Source organism: Desmodus rotundus, chromosome 12 (genome assembly GCF_022682495.2).
Source record: "Desmodus rotundus isolate HL8 chromosome 12, HLdesRot8A.1, whole genome shotgun sequence".
Lineage (NCBI taxonomy): Eukaryota > Metazoa > Chordata > Mammalia > Chiroptera > Phyllostomidae > Desmodus > Desmodus rotundus.
The window spans coordinates 101,133,415-101,155,924 of NC_071398.1; the positions used below are offsets into that span (position 1 = coordinate 101,133,415).

General features: G+C 58.0%; 1 protein-coding gene across 1 annotated transcript; it reads right to left on the reverse strand.

Annotated features, from left to right (window-relative positions):
• Positions 1 to 714: 714 nt before the first annotated feature.
• On the reverse strand, positions 715 to 16,783 carry UHMK1 (U2AF homology motif kinase 1). Its single transcript, XM_053914774.2, has 8 exons — positions 16,020 to 16,783; positions 14,481 to 14,773; positions 13,757 to 13,948; positions 11,953 to 12,047; positions 7,924 to 8,000; positions 7,678 to 7,776; positions 5,382 to 5,470; positions 715 to 3,874 (listed from the first exon to the last, which is right to left on the reverse strand). The coding sequence occupies exons 1-8, from the start codon at positions 16,285 to 16,287 to the stop codon at positions 3,728 to 3,730; spliced, it is 1,260 nt and encodes a 419-aa protein (XP_053770749.1). The 5' UTR covers positions 16,288 to 16,783; the 3' UTR covers positions 715 to 3,727.
• Between the last annotated feature and the right edge of the window lie 5,727 nt (positions 16,784 to 22,510).

Below are 22,510 nucleotides of genomic sequence, written 5' to 3' on the forward strand. Positions count from 1 at the left end.
GCTGGTCCCCGTGCAGCTTGAACCACTGTCACAAACAGAACCACGCCCCCCGGTGTCGGTAGGAAGGAGCTAACCCTAAGCAAAACCAGGCCGAGTCTGTCAACTTCCAGGGACTTCAGACACTGGACTCCCACGCTCCCCTGCGACTGAGAGAGGGCGGCTCAGCCCCCTGGCCCCCAGGCTCGGGTGGGTCTCAGTGCGGCAGCAGCAGCGGGACCCGGGCCGCCGTGTGTGACCACGCCTGACAGGAAATACAGGGTCACATCCGAGAGCCAGAGCGACAGGACCAGAAGGAGCCTGACGGTGGGAAGGGAACGAGATCCAGGAAGCACCGGACTCTACCTGATGTATCGGGGGAAATTAAAGTGAGTAGTTTCACACACACAGAAGGCCAACCAAGGGGATCCTGGACACTGCACCCTGGGACTCCAGGCGAAGGTTACCCGGGGAGGAGACAGAGGTGCAGAGAACTGTCATGCCTGGGAAGCTCTCGCCCAAAGGAGTGTCCGTATTTTCCAGGAATCACAAGGCACTTGCTCGAGTCTCTGACCTCTGCTCACTCACAGACTAGGCCGTGACGTGACACCCCTGCGCCCCCCGCCCCGAAACACAGCCCCCGGCACGAGGAGATGGTCCAGGTTCCTGAGCACCCCCCTCACCCCAATGCCGACTTTTACCTGCTGTCAGTCCCTGTGGTGCTGATTTTCATTAAACTACAAAAGAGAGAAAAAGTCGCGCTGCCAGTGTGACTGACGAAGAGGTTCTGTGAGGTGGGCCTAGCGTCACACAGTCAAACATGAGACCCGAGGAGGGAACGCTGCCAAGTGCCAGCCGCCTGCGTCTGCTGAGGAAACCCCGGCAAGCCCTGAGCCCGGAAGCTGGGAGCGGGAGCCCGTCCCAGGAAGGTGCCGGCGGGCCAGGACGGGCCGAGTTTGTGGCAGCATCCCTCTTGAGACAAATCTGCTCAGAGGAACAGAGGCAGTAACGTGGGCCTTTGACACGGCCTCTGAATCCCGCAGGGACTGGAGCCCCAGCAGCCAGGCGCCACAGAGAAGGCCGCGTGAGCTCGCGGACGGCCAGGCTCAGGTTCCTTCCGAAGCTGCTGCGGCCGACCGTCCCCCAGGAGGGGGACACCAGGGCTGACACGCAGTCTCTGCTGCGGGACGGACCGGGGTCCTTCTTCTCCCTCCAGGGCGAGTGTCTTCCGACAGTGTCAAAGCAGGGAAGGTGCTACCTGCCAACCTCCTCCAAAGGTCTCCAAACAACCAAACGGTCCCGCAGCCCACTGACAGGCTTTTTTCTGGCAAAAACGCACCTCGACACCATGAACAACAGAGAAACCGCGGAGCGGGAAGGGAGCACGACACTAACATAGGAAAAGAAAAACTACCTGAGATCACATTTTCCCAAAAGGGTGGGGCTAAGAGACATGACCCTTCACCTCTTTACCCAACTCTCAAAAATTTCTAGGGTTTTAATAACTTCAAAGGACCTAAATCTCTGTGTATATATTTCACCCTAAAAGAATCATAAAAATTGCATCTTTGATAATATTTGGTTGAGGTGTAAGAAAGATACTAAGATTAAACATATGATAATAGGAGATGAGGAAGGGGAAATCTACAAATATCATCTTTGGTGGTAACAGACTAAGAGTTAGGAATAAAATAATTTAAATCACAGGAGGCATCTTTTTTCAACTCTGTGGCTTTAATATAAAACATTTAACTCAGTAAATGGTTACTTAGGCTCATCAAGTATTCCCTCGACTCCCTTAAAGTCTACTTAGCATCTCTGCCATAAAACTCTACAGTGTTAACCACCACACACAGGTGCGAGCACGGGGCAATAAGGAGACAGAACGCTGTCGGACCCAGCATGGCACTCGCGCAGCCCCCTGCGTCGCTGAGCCTGGACGCCCACCTGCAGTACGCTCAGGCCCTGGTATCTGGCGGCGGCAGCAGCAGTGGGGAATGAGAGGTCCACACGCTCGCCTACAACACTTGCCCTTCAGAAGGCCCCGCCTGTGCTGCGAGTCTATCAGGACCCACAGGGGACCACACATCTGTTCCAGGAGAGCACAGGTCTCAGCCACACTGGTCACACCCTCTTGAATGAGCATGTGAAGACAAGTCAGCTCATCAGCCCCTGACAGGGCCCCACGAAAAGCCACGGTTCTCCCTTCGTAGGGCACACACTAGGAGCTCGCTGTGGAACGTGCCCCTGGGGCCCAGGCCTGTGGCAACTCACGCACCAAACCCGGCTTCACAATGAACGGTGAGGAGGAGTCCTGAGCCACGGGGCAGCTGTTGGTCCCTGCAATGCCGAGTGGTCACCGTGGGACCAGCAGGGCAGCGAGGCCCCTCCTCTCCCATGGGACCACGCAGCCCATGCAAAAGGCTGCCAACAAGGAAGGAGATAGAAGTCGGCTTCCTCAGGAAAAAACAAACAAATAGCGATTTCACTCGGGTGAGGAGACAAGGAAAATCCCATACTCTGTACCCTATTTTGTGTTCATACCATCAGTGCTTTGCAAAGACTTCCTGAACTTTAACCCCTTGAAAACAACCCCCCGAGGTGGGAGGAAGCCTGCAACCAGCTGTATGCAGGACCTCGTGCCCAGCACCCTCTCTGCGGGGGCTCTCCTACCTTCCTCTCTCACCTGCACAGCTACACCTCCCCAAACCCCTGCCCTCCAGACCAGACCACCTGGGACATGGTCCCTCCGGCTTCACCCTCAGTGGAGGAAGGACGGGGCACAGGATGGGGGTGGGAGGGAGGGAGAGAAGCAGGGACAGAAAAGCCCTTGGTCACCCACTGTCTTTGTCTCTGCTTGTTCTTCTCCCTCCACTGAACATCCCATTCTTCCGGTTCTGGACCACTTGTTTTCCCTCACAGCAGGCAAACCTGCACCGTGAGAAAGCTAACGATGACCACAGCACACTCAGCAGAAAGAGGCTCACACAGGGTCTAGCACAGGTGCAGAAGAGGAGAAACCACAGGATCCAACCACTAGGTTAGGCAAGTTCCAAGGGAGCCCAGTCTGGAGCCTCCCTGGATGGAGCTGGCCCTCCCCGCTTTCTGTCGCACAGGCGGCTCGGAGCGCCCACCCCTCGCCTGACAGGTGTGACGCCGCAGGGATGGGAGGTGGGGTTGAGCGGTTCACGGGACTCACAGTGGAAGGACCTGCTCAGGATTCCTCCGACTCACACCTGCACTCACGTGAGCAAATAACACCGGACAGCAAGCATCAGCTTTCTATCTTAAAAGCCTTAATTTACACGCACGCACGCAGACGGGCTCACTGCAGCTTCTCTCAGGGAACGTTCAGCACAGCAGGGCTCCCTGCCGCATCCACGGTGCAGCAGTGGGGCGCAGAAGGTGACACCGCGCACCCGGCACCTGCCGTGGACGTGGAGGACACGGGAGCACTGCACGGGCGATGCCTCCCCCGACTGCAGCCCAGCAGCCGCCCCTGCCTCAGGAGCACCTGCCACGCCGGCGGTCTGAGCCACACCCGGGAGAGCCACCCCCGCGCACCCCCCACAGCAAGGGACCCCCTGGGACGGCAGCCAGGCCCTGTCCAGCCCAGCGCCTGCACCTGTGCAGATGACACAAACGTACAAAGCAGCCCCTCCTCCCGGCGAGGGGTGCTGCTGCACTCGGGTGAGAATGCGGAAACCTGGGAAATGGAGAGGAGCACGGGGACGCATCCCAAGGTCACTGGTCAGAGCAAGGTCTGGTAGAGATAGCCCCTCCGGTAGGCACTCAGCGGGTAGAACGTCGCCACCACGAACTTCCCATCAAACATCCTGCCCGTCAGTAACTTCTGAGCCGCTTTGGAGTCGCCCGCATTCGCGTACTCGACGAAGACCTGGAAGGAGAGAGAACAGTGCTGCGTCTCCATCCAGCTGCTTGGCGCCAGCGCTGCTACCCGAGTCCCCGTGCGTCTCAACAGCCTCCCGCGGAATGCGGAGCAGCAAGGTTTAGAACTCGTCCTCAGAACTCAGCTGGTTCTGAAACCACAACAGCCGGGTGACCAGAGACAGCCTCTGCCTGCCCAGTTCATACCGACTGCCGGCCAGAGCGCACGCCCCGGTGACAGCCAACACGCCGGGGGGAGAAACGCGACAGATGCAGAAGCCATAACTACGGCAAGGGCGGCAAATTCCCTTTCCAGAGCATCTGAGCCCCCACCTGAGAGACAGGAAGAGGATGCAACCTGACAACTTCCAAGTTCTCTCACTGATCGAAAGCAAAGGGACAGGAAGAAGAAATGACCAGAAATGATGTGACCTCTGCGACTGTCCCGTAGACCAGAACACACTCTCCGTCCCGTTGTGTCCCTGGGACCGAGCTGCGGGCACACAGGGACTTCCCCGGGGAGGCGAGAACGGACAGTTTGAGACAACCAGTCCCCAGGCTCGCGGTGCCCCCTCGCGTGTCGTCCTAACAGCAGGCTGGCCGAGGCCCTGCGCGGGGGTCCGTCCGGTAGGCCCCTCCTCCCCGTGGGCCAGGCAGAGCCGGCCCCACAGTGTGTGGAGCCTTCCAGGGCACGAAGACACAGGCAGTTCCAAGCACAGGCCTGCTCAGCCTGGACAGATACCCGTTCTGAGAAGTGAGTCGTGAGGGGACGCCAGAACCGAGGTGCTGGGACGGAGAACCCCACAGACCCCAGTCCCGACCTGCGCCGCCTCCCGTTCCTTACTGCAGCACCTTCCGCTGAGGGCAGGGAAGGGTGTGGACGTGGGGAGGCGTGTGCCACTGAGGTCCCCACAGGGTGCCCGCCAGCCCAGCAGGGGGCGCCCAGAGCACAGGGCCGGAGTGCTGAGGCTGGGAAACCTTGAGCCGGTAGAACACGCTCTGTGCCCCCAAATGAAGACAGACACCAGAAGGCAGGTCTGTCTGCCGTGTAACCTAACTCAGAGTCACAGCTTCTGAAGGAAACCCTCGATCCTGTTTCAGCCAGTGCGCGCCACAGACGCGCACGCGGAGCTGCTCCGGGGGTGAGCGCAGACGGCGGGCGACACCCTCAGCCGCAGGTCCGGCCTGCAGGGTCCCTGACTGCCCTCCTTGGAGCAGAACGGGGCCCAAATGCTCCCGTAGCTGAACCTGACCCAGATCAGAGCCCCGTTCCGCTGGTGCCGCTGCTCACAGTGACTCAGAAGGAGACCACCCTTCACGAAAAGCAAGTACTGACCGGACAAACGCACGGTGTAGAGCCTGGAAGACGTGCAACCGCGGAAGGTAAAGCCTCCCTGACGCCCGCGTCCCGTCCCCGGTCCCTAGCCGTGCGCGCGCCTCTCTCCGCAGGCCGGAAGCGCCGTGCAGCGAGCCTCACCCCTGTGGACGCCTGCGGCGTGACGGGCACGCCCACTCACCTGTCCACGGCCAGGGCTCTCCTTGGGGACCAGCAGGGACACGACCGGCCCGAACTTCTGGCACTCCTCTCTCACGTCCTCCACGGCATCTGCGGGTCCAAACACAGCGCACCCGCCCGGTGGGTTAACAAGACCCGTCGCTCACAGCTGTGCATCGTCAAAGCTTCCCGCGCCCACACGGCAGCAAGGACGCCACTTCCTGCACCTTTGAAAAGTCGGCTCAAGTGTGCTACAAATTCAGTGCATTCCAAGTCGTCTTCTCTGTTTCAACACTCTGAGTAGCTAATACGTCCAAATATCCAAAATCCAAAATCCAAATTCCAGAGCGTGACACCGAATCTGTAAGACCCCCAAACCTCTCGGCTGGCCAACAGCTGTGCAGTTTCCACCCTAGGGAAGGGCGGGGTGAGCCTCGGTCTCCCACAGCCGAGCCACGAGAGCGCTCCCACGTCCTCTGCTGTCATACACAGGAACGTGGCAGACACCCCGGGCACGCCTCCCGTCGCCTGCGTTTCTACGCTGCCTCTCTGGAAACAGCTGCAGGCCACGTCGACCTGCACTGGCCACCGTCAGCTCGACCAGCGTGCCCTTCATAGAGGCTCCGCGACATCAACCAGCTCTCGACAGGGGCCCCAAGGACGTGTCCTCTGCGCTGGTCACCGAGTGCGTCCCTGCCGCCAGTGTGGCGGGTCACACGCTGCACAGCACGGGTGAGCGGCATCTCCACAGGCGAGAGTGAACACCCGTGTGAGCTACGCCAGGCACCCTTGCTGGGAAGGGCCTGGCTGTGTCCCTCACGCACCACCCCCTGGGCCAGCCTACCCGGGGCCTGGCCCTGCTAAGAGCAGTGACGGTTTTTTCCAAGATGGTTACGCATCTCTTCATCTTCCTTACGGTGGTTTTGTCACGGTAAAATTTGTTGAATTATCATTTTACTGCTTCTGAGTTTTGTGGTAAACTTGTACGAGGCCTTACCAGTTCCAGGAATGTTGTTTTTAAAAATCCCCCATGATTTTTTTAAGTTGATTTTTTCCTTTATTCCCACCTGTCTCCCTCCCTCTGCCCCCTTCTCTCCCGTCCCTGTTTTATCCCTCCCTTACTTCGTTTTCAGTTGGCTCTGTTTTGACGTTACACTCTTCACTTGACTGAGAGTGAACTTTGGTCGGAAGCAGAAGGTTCGAATCTCACTTCCTTACCCATTCCCACCAAAATCACAAGACAGCTACACCCACACATGACTTCTAACTAAGCAAACTTACCTAATCTGACGTAATCTGACAATGACCTTCTAATCAGAACTAAGGCATTCATGTGAGGCTCTGAAACACTAAGATTTGTATCTACATTCACACAACATTTAAACACTCAGTGTATTTAGGAGGGAAAAACAGTATCACATAGCAGATTAGGAAGCAGAGAGCAGGCAGAGCCTCCCTGAGGTTCATTCTGGGCTCCCAGGCCTGCCCGGTGCCAAGACGAACACAGCAGGAGCCATGGCCGGGCTACAGCTGCTGGCACGGCCGGTTTTTGGATGAAGAGGCGTCCTGGAAAGTTGAGGCCGCAGATGCTAACAACTGTCACAGATGCCACGAAGTGATCTTGTCTCATGTATCAGATAACGGGCAAAGCCCAGGGACCTGGAACGACCTGCACTCACAAGACACAGCGTGGTGAAGTGAGCCCTGTCTGTAAGGGTCTGGTCCCCGCAAAGAAAGCGCTGGACGCTGAGCAGGCGGCGTTTCTCAGCTGCGTCCTGGCTAGTCCGCTCACGCTGACCCCCAGAGCGCTCTCGGGACCGCACGAGGTTGGCTCTATCACTCTCCTACCCGGCATGTGCAACGGCCCCTGTCACACCCAACACAGGACGCACACCGGGCTGTGCCTGAGGCAAACCTCTGTGTGCCCGATGCTCCAGCACTGTTACCTCTGGGCTAGAACCGAACCCTGAACACACCACACTGCCTGCTCTGCAGCAAGCACCCTCGGATGAGGCCGCTCTGTGAGTTCCACACTTGCCCTCACCCCGGCCCCTGTGCCCCTCTCCCCCCAGCCCCAGCCAGTAACCAAGTGGCTCAGGTGCCGCTCGGTCCAGACACCTGGCCCCTCACACCTGCCCCTCAGGCTGCCCCAAACTGGTACCGACCCCAGATGCTTTCGCAGCGCGGACAGGGCTAGGCCTCTGAACTCTGGGGGACGTAATTGGAGACCCGAGTCCCCTCTCCTCACGGGGGGGCATGTCTCGGGGGCCGGCACGGCGTGCAAGGCAGACGTTGGGGCCCAGAGGGGCAGCACTGACCTTCATACCCCTCCTCGCTCTCCAGGTAGTCACCGTCCAGCACATTGAGCAGCCTCAGCACCGGGGTGGGGAGCATCACCAGGTCTTCGATGTGAGGGGCTGTGGGGGTCGGGACGACACTGTCAGGTGCGAGCTCCCCAGACAGACCGATGCGCACTGGGCAGGGGAGCCTGGGGCCAGAGCTGGTCCGGACACTCATCTGACGGCCTGGTGCCCAGGAAACACCGAGAGCCGCCCGCGACTCACCGAACGGGACGCTGAAGAACGGGCTGCAGAGCGCCGCCTCGGCGGGGACTCGCCTGCGCGGGTCGTCGTGGAGCATGCTGCAGCACAGACCACAGACAGGGGCTTTGCGTTACTGCCAGGCCGGTTCCACCGCGGCCGTCACAGAACACAAAGCAAGTGCTCGTTAGGGCCCCGACTGCGTCGGCACGGCCCGCTGCATCGCTCATCTGTGAAACACAGAGACGCTCTGTACAGACCCGTCAGACACAAACCCAGGACGTGAGGACAGCAAAGTCAAACGCCCAAGGACTCGTCTACAGAACTAGGTAACCGTGACAACCGCCCCCAGCAGCCAGACCCGCACCACGCGGGCCCCTTTCCGGGGGAAGCACGGAGAAACAGACTGAGCTGATGAGCCAGAGAAAAGAGTAACCGTCCCGCTGAGGAGCAGGACAAGCCGCCTGAGACAGGCAGCTGACACTGCAGGGGCGAGTGTCCCCTCCGGTCCGAGGGGGGGGGGGGCGGAGTAACCCGGCTGTAGGGCGTGTTTTTTTATACTGACTTTAGACACAGAGAGAGAGACAGACAGACAGACAAATACCGATTTTGTGGTTCCACTTATCGAAGCACCACTGGTAACTCTTGTACGTGCCCTGACGGGGGATCGAACCCACAAACGTGGTGTATGGGGATGACGCTCTAACCGATGGTGCTACCCGGCCAGGGCCAGCTCTAGGACCTCTTATAGCTGACCGGCTGAAGCTCCCTTCCCGGGCAAAGTCCCCCAGAAGAAGGGAATCCTGGGACTGAATCCACACTGAGTAGGAAGGGGGCGGAGGAGCGAGACTAAGAGAGAGGGAGGGAGAGAGCAGGAGAAAGGTAGGGGAGCAGAAGAAACAGATCTCAGAGAAAATTAAGAACCATTTCTGCCCAACATCACACAAAAACAACAGAAGAAGGAGCCCTGCAAACATGGAGGGCGACCTCAGCTCCACTTCGTGCTACAGACGTAAGCAAACGGGCTCCATGTAAAAACGAGGTGCACAGGGAGCGCCCTTCTCAGGGCTGTGGGGTGCTGCCCAGTGCACGAACCGCTTGGCAAAGCCGGTTAGAGGACAGAGCCTGGGTAGGAGCTAGACACAGAAGCCATTCCACAAACTAACTACGAGAGATGCAAAGACAAATAAACATAAGACATAACGTCTTAAACAGAAAGCAGGGAGAAAATTTTTTAAAGTTAAAAAAAAAAAAAACTGGACAAAAAGATTCAAGAGAAAGCGTGAGCCCTGGACACCGTCTCAGGAACCCCCTCGACAGCCGAGGGCCTGAAGGAGAGACTCGGGGTGGGCCGGCCCAGAGCGCGTTCCCCAAGACACCCGGGAAGGCCCGGCAGCGCCAACCCTGAGACCACCGGCCCCAAAACACCAAGACCAAGAGATGTTCTGGTAAAGTCACGGGACTTTTACAAAAAAAGATAAAATCCTTTGGGCATCTAGATAAAAAAACCAAGTGACTCTTAATATGCAGCAGATATTCTCAACTTTTCTCATCCTGTGGCGGCACAAACTGCCCAAATTCTGCCGCACACCCAAAATTGTGTTTTGGGCTGATCTGACAAAAAAAAACAGGTATAACTTTGATTCATTCCCAGTGGACGGCTATGGTTGTGTTGGCTGTTGTCATTTTCATTGGACGTTTTTTATTCAGTAAGTGCCCCTGACTCAGTAGTCGGGTGTCACACGCTTTAAAAACCCCGGTGGCCCCGGGTAGGAGACAACTGAGAGAAGGACAGGCATCCCTCCGAGGACCCCACAGCAGCGTGTCTGACACACTCAGGGGCAGGTGGGGACGTGCGAGAACAAGACACTTCCGCTCTGTGACCTAGAGGGGGAGAAGCTGCAGCACCTGCCCCAGAACACAGAGTCGGGACACAAGGGCCAGGCCCGGGAGCAGCCGAGGGAGCGGGATGCAATAGCTCCGAGACAGGCCGTGCAGATGCAGCCCCAGCTCAGACGGGAGAGGGCGGGGAGACAAGCAGACAGAGCTGCTTCCAGCCACCCAGCCCAGCTCCACCACTCGCCACTCAGAGGCTGTTCTGATGTGCTGTGGGAGGCGGCGATGAGCAAGGAAGAGATGTTCCACTTGCGCATGCCTTCCGTGCTCACAGCCGGGACTGCTGACGCTGCAGAAACGAGCTGCAGGCGTAAATTGAGGACAGGACCGGTGGCCCCAAATCTACACTGGGGGCCGCAGCATGACCTCCGTCCCCTCAAAAGACCCAGCTGCAGCGACCACCCGTGGGTACAACTATCCAGACACCCAGCTTGCACCGGCCCGATGCCGTTTCCTCCTGAAAGGAAGCTCGCTTCCTGGAGAGCTGGCAGCGGCCAGGTCTGGGGCAGGAAGGGTCATGGGTGCACAGGCACAGCCGTCACCCCCAACAGCAAGGAGGCTGCCCAGTCACAACAGGGGTCCACAGAGGCCCACCCATCAGAGCGGACAGGCAGCTCCAACCAGAGAGAGCGGCAATGGGCCAAAACACGTCAGGCACTCGGACACACACGGGATGTGCTGGAGCACATTAGTTTATAAGGGTCCTTTCACCTCTGGGGCAGGGGCGGGGGGAGAGCGCAGTCCCTTCTGGAGGAGGGCAGGGCGTCCACGGGATTCGAACACCAGGAACCAGAGAACCCAGTCTTCCTTTGTGTCTGGCCAACCAAGTGAAGGCCAGACGACAGCACGACTGTCCCGCCCACAGCCCGGACAGCCCGTGCTGACAGGTGCTGGCACTAGAGGCAGAGAGGGCCCCGTGCCCCTGCGAGCAGCACAGCGCCATCCACAGCCCCGCAGAACAGTTCTCGGAAAGCCCACGCCTCTCCGTGCAGCAAAGGGACAGCGCCGCGTGTCCAACCACACCACGTGCACACTCTGCGAAGTTCCCGCCGCGGGCAGCTCTGCCCCCCAGGCTGTTCAACCCACAGACAAGGAAGGGGCAGCAGAGGGAAGTGGCCTTGATTAAAATAGGGTTGCAAGGCCCTTTCTGTTTCCGAGGAACAACCAAGCCGTGGCGTGCCAGGACACACACCTACACCAGCAGGGGGTTCGCAGCAGTTACTCTCAGGGAGGAAGAAGGGGCGACCATACGCTCTGTTTCTTGACCTGAGTGGCGGACACGGCGAGTCCCGGGGGTCTGCACAGCGGCACAGCCGTTCTCAGGGCCCATGTTGCCCCACAAACAGCAGCTCAGATAACGTGCCTGAACACACCAGCGGAGACACAGAAAACCCAACACACCAAGTGCCAACAGGAGAAGGGACTACAATTGGTATTTTCCTCATCACAACTTCCTGTAGCTTCCACATTTATTATTGGTTGTATAGGGGAAAAAAGCTATTATTTTAGCCCTGGATGGTGTGGCTCAGTGGTTGAGTGCCAGCCAGCGAACCAAAAGCTCATGGGTTGCAGGCCAGGTCCACAGTGGGGGACACACAAGAGGGAACCACACACTGATGTTTCTCTTCTCTCCCTCTCTCCCTTCCCCTTTCTAAAAAAATAAAACCTTTAAAAAAGGCTATTATTTAAAAAAACCCAAACCACAAAATCAATACTAGAATTTAGGTGCTTTTACTTCCAAGCAAGAATCCATTATACAGTTTTTTCCCATTTTTAAAAAATCTCAGTTGGCACACACACAGCAGTTCCAGCTACACTGGATCCATTCCACAGCTGTGCACACACAGCCTCTTTTCAATGTGAAACGCACCACGTGATGTCTAGTCCCAGACACTGTCGGCTGTTTAATCTGTCGCACACAAGGACGGGTGGGATGGCAGTCAGCGCCACACGCTGTCACCTTCAGGTGAGACCCTGCACCGCAGCCACGGAGAGGGCCCCACTGGGGGAGGCTGGCTGAAGGACCAGCCTCTCGGCAACACTTCTGCAAGTTCCTGTGAATCTATAATTATTGCAAATAAAAAGCAACTGGGAGACTTGTAGGTCAAAAGCAGAAGCGTCTGTTCAGTGCGAGCCGAGGGGAAGGGCGCTGCGTACCTTTTGATGAGGTCTCGGAGGTGGTAGGCTGGGATGGCGGCATTCACCACCGCTTTACTGGCAAACATGTGATCGATAATGGCGGAGCTGTTGGCCTAGAGAGAGGGAGAGAGTTTTCCTTTGGTGATTCAATTCAGTCACTACTTCCTGAGGACCAGGCACTGGTGTTCTGTGAGCTGCCACAGAAACCCCACCTCCCTGACCTCCTGCTCTGATGGAGGGGGCCGTGCACAGAGTCACGGGCGGGTCCCCGGTCCTCAGTGCCAGGCCCTGCACACGCGCTCATCACGTGAGTGACTGGAGACACTGCACCTGAGCGACTCCGGGAAAACGGAGCTCAGTGCGAGGGCGGAGGGGAGGGTGTGTGGGGCGAGCCGGTGGCGGTGGCGTGCCTTCAGGCAGAACGAGCTCTCAGGGGCATGAGGCAGCAGTGAAAGTCACACTGCCACATCATGCATCCTGGACCCCATGTGCGCGACACTGCCCCCCGCATATGCGGCGGTGTGCACAGGGGCAGTCACACTAAAACTCAGCGAACACGTGCCACCGGTGCACCGTGCTGAGCACTGGGCGCTTCCCTTCTGCCCCGACACTCTGTGACAGACAGGCGCTCTCGTCACCCCCACTGTGCAGTGACCAGGCCCGCGGGCCTCCGCAGACAGCTCAGGGGGAGCGGCAGGCAGCACACGAGCCCCAGCAGTACCACCCCTGGGCCTCCCCTGACAGGGGCCCCTCAGAGGTGACACCACGTGTGACCACGATGTCTCCGCCTGGGGGGCGAACACTGGGCTCCCGCAGTGCACAAACGCCACATCTCACCACACAGGGTCTGCCTGCGACACAGCTCTGCTCCATCGGGCCTGAGCAGACGCGGTCTCAGGGACTCAGATGGTCAAAGCCAGCGCACGGGGACAGCAGAGGCCGGCGCTGGCCCGGCTGTCAGGAACACCGGGGACAAAGGACACCAATATCTCTCCCACGGCCACGCTTCTGTGCCAAAGGTGAGCATTCGGCACACCCACCAGGCCACTGCAGCGCTCCGCCCAGGAAATGACAGCCACACTCCATGCATCAGAGGTCACATCACAACCAGTGACTCCTCAGCACTGTGTTCTCGAACCTCCAGCCTGAACCCTGCTGACGCCACCACCACATTCAAGCCCCAGGGAGTGTTTGCAAACGGGGTGCACTGGGCCCTAACTACGTAGGAACAGACTGGAAGCTCCCTGCTGCGCCTGAGGTTTGGAGTTCAGAGCCCCAGCTGCCAGAGCAGCCACTGCACCAGGAGAGGGCGCACACGTGCCACAAAGAGGGCGCGTGCAGAACTGTGAGCAGAGCTGGAGGCAGGAGGGACAGTTGTGTGGCACAGGGCAAGGGTTTTTTCCAGACCTGAGCCTCCGGTTCCCCCGAACAGAGTGACCTACACCCTCGCTCACAGAACCGTCGGGAGAACTCAACGAGACTGTGCGTGAAAATGCTTCAACGATTCGCATAAACCGTGAGCATAACGCAGAGTATCGTCACCTTACATCGTACTGTTGTGCTACCAGTGTTTTGGGAAGTAGCATCACTCAACTCCTAAACGAAAGGCATCGCTTTTGCTTCTTGGGGAAAAGGCCCGCATCACTGCTCTGACTACAGGCCAGGCCCCCGCCCAGGAGCAGGGAGGGGCGCTGAGCCGAGGCAGCACCCACCCCTGCAGGAGGCGGTGGCGGGCGTGAGGGAGAGTCCTCACGGAGAATCATAAGCTAGGGATGCGGACACCGGGACTGGGGAAGCCATGGAGAGCTCTGGTGCCCGTTACCTTCCATTCCTGAGACCTGACCGTGTGCTTCAGTTTCACCCCTGAGAACATTTCCAGCAGGATGACCCCGAGGCTCCACAGGTCCACAGCTGAGGTGCACTCGGTGTCGCTCTGCAGGCCGGCCTGGGCCAGGCAGTTCTGCAGCTCCGCTTCCGGAGCCCGGTACCCGTCTGTCTGAATGTACTTCACATCCTAAAGAAGACGAGTGAACAGTGCACCCAGTGAAAGACAGCTCGCTGTCCACCCGTCCGCCCCTGCACTGTATTTACTGCCCGCCGGATGCCCGGGCGCCCGCCCTTAGCCACCCTCTTTCTTCAGCTCCTCAGCGAGGCAGGTCTCACAGCCGGGCCGCACACTTTCCTGCAGCCCCGCACTTCCTCAGTCTCTCCCCTGCGAGGCACTGCCGACAAACCAGGACACTGTGCAAAGACCTGACAGACCGAGACAAATGGGGGAGCTGCCGGAACCAACACCCATGGGGTCCCCAGCAGTGCAGACAGCAGTCATTCAGCAAGGAACAAGGAGCGCCCTGCAGGGGAGTCACTCCTGACAGCTCCAGGCCCCTTTGTGTCTCACTGGCCCCCGCCCTGACCACACGCGCCGGAGAGGAACTTCCTTCTGTTCAGAATTACAGTTACAAATGGATCTTAAGCCCCCACTAAACTGCCTCTGTTCTTCACAACACCCGCCTCAGACCCCGAAGCGGGTGGGGGGCATTTCTTACCTGGTTGCCTTCTTTGAAGCTCAGGCCAAAGTCAATGAGCTTGAAACACTCGCTCTCCGCACTCCACAGGATGTTCCGCGGCTTGAGGTCGGCGTGGACGTAGCCCTCGCGGTGAAGGAAGGCGAGGGCCTCCAGCACGTCCCGGGCGCAGTGCTGGATCACCCACAGGGAGCAGCCCTGGTGGCTGGAGTACAGGAGCAGCTCCGACACGCTGACGTCCAGGAGCTCCAGCAACAGGCAGCGCGACGGCACGTTCGGGGAGAAGTGGATGGTGAAGACTCCGTACAGAGTCACTGGGAAGAGAGGCGAACGGCACCCCTTCAGGAGTCAGACCCAGGGTGAGTAAGCCACCGCTGAAGCAGGCGACTGCAGGGCACAAGCCCAGGGCAGTCGAGAAAATAACTCTGATTAGCAAGGAAGCTCCCACAGCAACTTATTTTTCCCACAAGGAAGGTTTTTGGGCCACTGGGTCATTTTGATAAAATAGGATGAGACCACCTTCAGCAGCTGATTAATATTCAAAGATATTACAGGGGTCACAATAATTCAAGCTGTGTTTCACCAAGCACTCGTGGTGGGTGAATACGCACTGAGGGTGCCCGGCAAAGATGAGCGGAAGTAAAAACTAAAAACTGAAACTAAGAAATCCAGCCCTGGCTGGACAAGTAGCTCAGTGGGTCAGAGCATCATCCAATGCTCTGTTGCGGGTTCCGCCCCCGTGGGGGCACAGGCTGGAGTCAGCCAGTGAGGCATCAGTAAGTGCGGCAGCAAACTGATGTTTCTCCTCTCCCTTCCTCTCTCCAAAATCAATAAATGAATTGTTTAAAGTAAAAACCCAAATATTACGTACTACTCAAGATGAATGTCACAATGTGGAAAAACAAAATTTGAAGGTTGGTTCCTGATCCAAAATAGCACTCGACATTCTCAACATTAAGAGGGAATGTACCTTCTGAAGACACGCCTAATCGTTCAGAGACTCAACAAGTCCTCAGGCCTGCAAACCTGCAAAAATGTCCCCCTTAAACACCATGGCTCTGCACAGAATGTAGCAAGCTTAAAACAAACAAATACCCTAGTTTTCAACGCTCCAAAACGGTAAGATACGGAAGGCCCGTCTTCCCTGATGCTGCCCGGGCAGGAAGCAAGGATTAGGCAGAGCCAGAATGGGGGTCCGGGGGGTGGGGGTGGTGCAGCGGGGGCTGCTGTCCACGGCTCCACATTCTGAGAGTCGGGGCCAGAACCGTGAGCGCACTAGCCGTGCGGCTGTCACCCTTCCACCAGGGCCCCTGTGAAACCCTGAGTCATGTCTCCCCAGGCCGCACTACCTGCGGATCCAGCAGCGTCTACCGGCGTTACCAGCGGGGCAGGGCCCGTTTCCCACTGCCTTGCAGAGGCTAAGAATTTCCACGCGAAACCAGACAACACAGCAAAGGCGCGGCTGCCGTCCCGGGGCCGGGCACCTGCGCTCCCCGCCCGCGCCCGCCCCGCACCCGCACGCACGCCCGGCCCCGCGGCCGACCGGCCCGCCGCCCTCACCGATGTTGCGGTGGCCCTGCAGCTGCTCCAACGCCGCGCGCTCCTTGCGGAAGCCGTACTCGGCGGCCGAGGCGGCGGCCCCGGAGGCGCCGGGCGGCAGGAACTGCTTGAGCGCGCCGGGGGGCGAGCCGGGGGTGCCGCAGCAGCGCACCCGGTACACCGACGCCGACGACCCGCTTCCCAGGCGGCTCTGCACCTGCCACAGCCGCCCGAAGGCCTCGAGGAAGCGCGGCGGCTCGGCGCCCCACGCGCAGCTGGACCCCGCCATCCGCGCGGACTGAGGGCGATGCGGCGCTGACGCGAAGCCCGGCAGCCGGCCGCGCCCGCGGGTCACATCGCAGCCGCCCGCCGCTCCGCAGGCAGAGGCCCACCGCGCGCCGCCGCAGCCGCCGCCGCCGCCAGACTCAGGCCGCCATGACGCCGGAAGCCGCGCGCCCTGCCGGAAGCCGGAAGCCGGAAGCGAGCCCACAGCCCGTGCTGCGCCGGAAGGAGGTGGGAGCCGGGGCGGGCGTGGCCCCAAGGGAGGAGGCGGGGCGCCCGAGCGACCGAGCGTCGGAGTCTCTCTCGAAGCAGCTGGTCCTCGCGCCCGGGGCTGCGCGTCCTGGGACGGAGGCAGCCTTCCCGTCAGCGAGCCCCGCTGGGCCTGTGCCTCGATGCCGACGCCTGGGGAGCACGTCCTTCCCTGGCCCCCGAGGCGCCGCGGCTGCGCCGGGGCCGAGAGCGCAGAGCCCACTCCCTGGCTCCGAGCGCTGCGGGCGCTAGCTGCCCCCGGCCACGGCGGAAAGGCAGCGTCCCCCGCCCTGCCTCTCGCGCAGCCCCGGAAGCTCCGCCTGCGCCAGCCCCTTAGCCTGCCACCAAATGCTGTCACCGTAGCCCTCCGCGCGCCCGCTCTGCCTCTAGCGTGTGAAGTGAGCTGCAGCACCGCCCTTCTCGGAGGGATGCCCTCCGTCCCTCCATCCTGGAAGTGCCGGGGGATCCGGGCGGGGACCCCCGCCAGGCTGAGTTCCCGCCTTCTCCGCCACGTTAGACGGGGCGCCCCGGCTGCTCCCAGGCCCCCCAGCCCCCGGTGAGAGTGTAAGGCCCGCCAGGGGCAGCGGCAGGAAGAGGCAGCCGGCCCGAGGTGGCTGTGGAAATGCTACCTGATGCACGGCCCGATGGGCCTGCAAAGGACACCAGCGAGCGAACGCGGTGTCCAGGGGCCTCCTGTGCGTCCGAGGTGGGAGCGGGGTCTGCCCGGAGCCAGGGGAGCCAAAGTGGGGTCGCGTCTGGGCTGCGCGGGGTCCACGCGGTGGGACGGGCAGGGGCCTTGTGCAGGCCCCAGGCCCTTAAGAGGTATGTGGAAGTCTCCGGATTCTGGAGAAACGGCCCTACATTTTATGCAAGTGCACCGTAGAGAAGTTAAAACAAAATACAAACGCAGACGAAGAAAGCAGAAACCCTCTCACGATCCTCGTTAATTTGTTGGTAAAATTCTTTCTAGATTTGTCTCTGTGCATTTACATACCCATAGGAGCATTGCACACTCGCACACACAACCACACACGCGTGCATAGATGGAGCCATCTGATTTGCTGGTCCGCTGCCTTTCATAACTCAGAATACATCCCGGCCCCTTCCCACACCCGTGGGAGCAGGCGTTCATAAGCCCTGTACCTGCGGTACTAGGCCCCGGGCTACCGGTCTGCAGGTGCTGGGCCGTCACTACCCTGCTGCCTCTCCCACGGCCAGTTCTGCCCTTCAAGCCGTGGAGAGTCCCGCAATGTTGCTGTGCCCCCTGAGAGCACGCTCGGCCAGTGATGCTGGGCTGCCAGAGAAGACGGACGAGGCTGTTCCTGAGACCCCAGAACGCATGGGAGACCCACACCACCTGCCGCACTCAGCTTCGGAAGGGAGCACGACCCCGGGCTGTGATGGCCCTGGACGCTTGGCCATCTCCGCCCCACTGCCTGGGTTCTGCAGGACTCCGGCTCCTGTGAGCCTGTCACTCCTCTCCGGCCCCGTGCGCCCTTGGACCTGACAACAGAATTCTGCCTGTAAGGCTGGATTTACTTGACATCTTTAGTAGAAAATTAAAAAAACAAGCTGCGGCTATCTTGTGACAGAGGGAACTGTATTAAAATGACAAAAAGCCTAGAGGCAAGGCTGCAGGAAGGAATCAGGAAGACGAAACTCGTGGGGAACCTCCACAGGACGTTCTGCTGTCCTTGCAGCTTTGTGCAGCTGTGAGTGACGCCCATCACTGGACGTAACTGTGGAAAGATGGCCACGGTCTCGCTGACACCATCCTCTGGTTGAGATACAAACAAAGAAAAAAAAACTATTCTATTACGATGAGAGCCTTTCAGCTCAATTCTGAACTTTCCCACACAACTCAGCAGTGTTACCTGCGGTCACCATGGGGGGCACTTATCATTTTACAACTGAAAGTTGGTAGCTTTTGCACCCTTTCCCCCAATTCCCTCTCCCCTCCCCACCCTCCACTCCGCCTCTGGGAACCACAGGTCTGATCTCTTTGTCTATGAGTTTGGTGGGTTTTGTTTCTTTTCTTTTCTTTTTTAAATTTAATTAATTAATTTATTTTTACAGAGGGGAAGGGGGGAAAGGGGGAGAGAGGGAGAGAAACATCAACGTGTGGCTGCCTCTCCCACACCTCCCACTGGGGACCTGGCCCGCAACCTGGGGCATGTGCCCTGACCAGGAATCGAACCGGCGATCCTTTGTTTCACTGGCCGGCGCTCAATTCACTGAGCCACAGCAGCCAGGGCTTGTTTCTTTCTAAATCTCCACATAAATGAGGTCATACGGTATTAGTCTTTCTCTACGTGACTTAGTATGTCACTTGAAATAATGCCCTCGTGTTGTCTCAAACAGCAGGATTGCCTTCTTTTTATGGCCGAGTGACGTTCCGTTGGTAACCGTCCGCACCATGTCTTCACCCACTATCGATGGGCCCCCAGGTGGCCTCCACATCGTAGCTGCTGTGACTAATGCTGCGATGGACATGGGGGAGCAGACACCTTCCAGAGTTAGTGTTTCTGATTTCCTCCAGGCGTGCCCAGAAGCGAAATTGCTGAATGGTGTGGTCGCTCTCTTTTTAATTTTGTGAGTAATTTACTGGTTTCCGTAGTGGCCACACCAGTTTACTTTTCCACCAACAGTGCACGAGAGTTCCCTTTTTCCGACATCCTCCCTGAAACTCATTTCTTGCTGTTTTGGCACATCCTGCGTAGGGTGAGGTAATATCTCACTGCGGTTTTGATTGGCTGTCCCCCAAGGATTAGTGACATTGAGCATCTTTTCATGTACCTGTTGGCCGTCTGTGTGTCTTTTTTGGAAAAATGTCAATTCAGATCCCTGGCCCATTTTTTAATTGCACTTTGCACCAAAAAAAAATGCACATTTTTTAATTGCGGTTTGCTTCTTTTTGCTATTGAGTTGTGTGAGTCTTTATGTATTCGGAAATGGAGTCTTATCGGATACATGGCTTGCAAATAGCTTCTTCCCCTCCGTGGGCTGCGTTGGAAGGACTGACTTCTCTCCTGCTTTTCTCCAGGAGTCAACTTCCTTCTTCATCTTGTGGACCAAGTTCCCTCTCTTCGCCTGGCTGGTGGGAGGGCCATGCCCACCATCTCACGGCCCCCAAAACATACCTGTTACACGGCCATTCCTAGAGGAGTCTTTTCCATCATTTCCCCTCCCCTCCCAGTCCCCTGTGCCCCTCTCTCCTGTGTTCAGTCTCCTCAGACTCCTGATCAAGGGCTTCTGATGAGCCTGTCTTTAGTCCAGTCAACAGCGGCTACAGATGTGGCCCCTGGCTTGGATTTCCGCAGACGAGAGAATAGGGGCCTGGCGGGGGGAGGGACGCCTTTTCTATGTACCATGCGGCTGTTCTCAAAGGTGATGTGGAATCAGAATAGCATCAGAGGGAGGGTTTTTCATCATGAAAACCTTAAACACATCCAAAGATGGACATTAACACAACAAACACCACACACCATCACCTGGGGCGGATGCGCACCCAGGATGCACGATGCCCTCACTGCCCCTGGTGGGAGAAGCGAGAATTCCCTGGTGCCATCTAATGTGCAGACAGTGTTTAGGTTTCCCCTACGGCAGGAAATTTTTTGTGCTCATTTTTTTTAAACCAGGATCCAAACAAGATCCTCATTTGGCGCTGGTTTTCACCCTCACAAACACCTTTAACCATGAGCAGCCTCCACCCCAGCACCTGACTCGGTGTGTGTGGCACGGGCCCGTGGAGAAACCTTGTTCACTGTCCCACAGAAAGTCCCACGGAATGTCCCACAGAGTGGGGTCTCCTGCCTGCTTCCTCAGGACGGCCCCCCAGCATCGGCGGGCTGCAGGCACTCAGCGCAGGGGCACCTGTGTTTGAACACCTGCTTCGCAGAGGCCTGCCTGCTTCCTGCCGCCAGCTGGTGGGCCATCAACGTCTGATCGTCCTGCCTGAGACCCACTGTGCCTGAGGTTGGCGGGTTCAGGTGGTGAGGGCCTAGTCTCCCTTTGTCAAGGTCATTCTCAAACATTTGTCTACAGTTTTCACCCACTGACTGTTCACCTGGATTCCTTATCCCACTGGGTACTGGAAAGCAGAACCGAGCTGGTTCTGTCGCAGGTAAAGGCATGCATCACTTGGCTGGGAATGCCAGACTCCCCTCCACCGCAGGAGAAGCTGTCTTCCACTCCGACCAACGGTGCAGGTGGTGTGACTCTGTTTTGCCCCGGCATGGCCAGCCCAAGTCGCTTTCACACACTCGGTCTTCACCCGTGTGATAGGAGAGAGATGTTATCACAGCGTGGATTCAAGCTGCACCATCTGATGCTGAGTGGGGAGGAGGGACCGGGCTTGAGGAGGGTGACTTGGTTGATAGAAAGGCAAGACAGCCCATGGGGACAAAGACGAGTGGGACCCTCCTGCACTCAAAAACAGCCGCACACCAAGCTTGGCAGTCAAGCCCCCACTTGCCGTCAAACAGTCTCTCCACGCCTGACACAACTCCCAAGAAACTAAACAGAAGGTGCCCAAGGCCGCTCGCGCAGCTGGGATTGAAGAGCAGATCTCTCTTGATCAGCGTCATTGAGCTGCAGTTCCTGACACCAACCCCGGAGGCGGGGGCACCGCAGTGCCCACTGGGGAGGTTCAAGGTCAGGCTGGCCTCCCAGGCTGTGGAAAATCATCCTCTCGGTTAAGAAGGCATTAAGAGCACATGGCCCTGTTTGCGTAGATTCCTACCTGAGCTACACAGCAAATCCTATAGATATTTGAGTAAGGTAGCTGAACAGGGGTGGGGGGGTTTCACGCATGTATACCAACTGACTGACATTGCATTTAGATATGTTTACATGGCTGATGTCTCTGGAATTAATAGTTCGTTGATTAATACAGGGAGTTGGTTGCTCAAAAGGCTGTGGAGGAACTGGGAAGATGTTGGGCAAAGGGTAAAAACTTCCGATTGTAAGACGAATAAGTTCTGGGAATCTTACCTGTGGCATGATGATTACAGTTACTGATCCTCTATCACACACAGTAACAGTAGATCTTAAATGTTCTCAAGACAAAAGAGGAATGGTAATTATGTGGCCAGGTTGGAGATGCTGGCTAATGCTATGGTAGTGACCATTTTGCAACATAGAAATGTATCAAATCATCACATTGTAAACCTTAAACTTATACAATGTTACATGTCAATTGTATCTCAATTGTATCTACTCTAAGGCTAACTCTGAGCCTCAGACAAGAGAAGCCCCACATTCCAGGGTATCAGGAAAAAAAGACAGGATCTTTCCACCAGCACCAGCTTGTCTAAGTCAGTTCAGTGGCTCTGGCTGGACAGATGTTTCTTGGTCTTTCTTCATGGGGAGGCATCGCTTCTGTCTCCAAGGCAGGGACCTGGAACCAGGCCTAACACCCCCTTTTCTTCTGCCTGAAAAAGCATCCCTGCACTAACTTGCATACCCAGCTGTCCCTCCACCTGCACCTGCTACTTCCCCCAAAGCACGATGCTGGGGATGGCCTTGGTCCCCCGAGGCTAGAGCCTTGTCCAGGGGACAGGCCGCCTCCACCACGGACCGGTAGCTTCTTGTTCCCTTTGACCCATGGAAGTCCCATCCTCTCAACCGTTCCATTGTGGGTTCATGCAGCATCTCAGCTCAGTCTGAGCACCCGCCCTGAGCTCCGCACACGTGGTCAGAGGTAGCCCCCACAGAAGACAGGCACTGTCACAGCGAAGGATGGTGCTGCTCTCCCTGCAGGGGGCCCTCGGGGACAGGCCAGCCTGCACCCCAGTCCTGGGGAGCGGACTTCAGCATCGCAGCCCCCGCTGAACACCACAGTCCCACAGATCCTCAGACAGGCCTCACCCCCCCCCCCCCCCGCGCCGTGAGTCACTTCTGGGGCTCTCTGTTGGCTGAAAGGTCTCCACCACTCACCACCTCCTCCCTCCTCACTTCCTGAAGCTTGTGAAACTGACCGA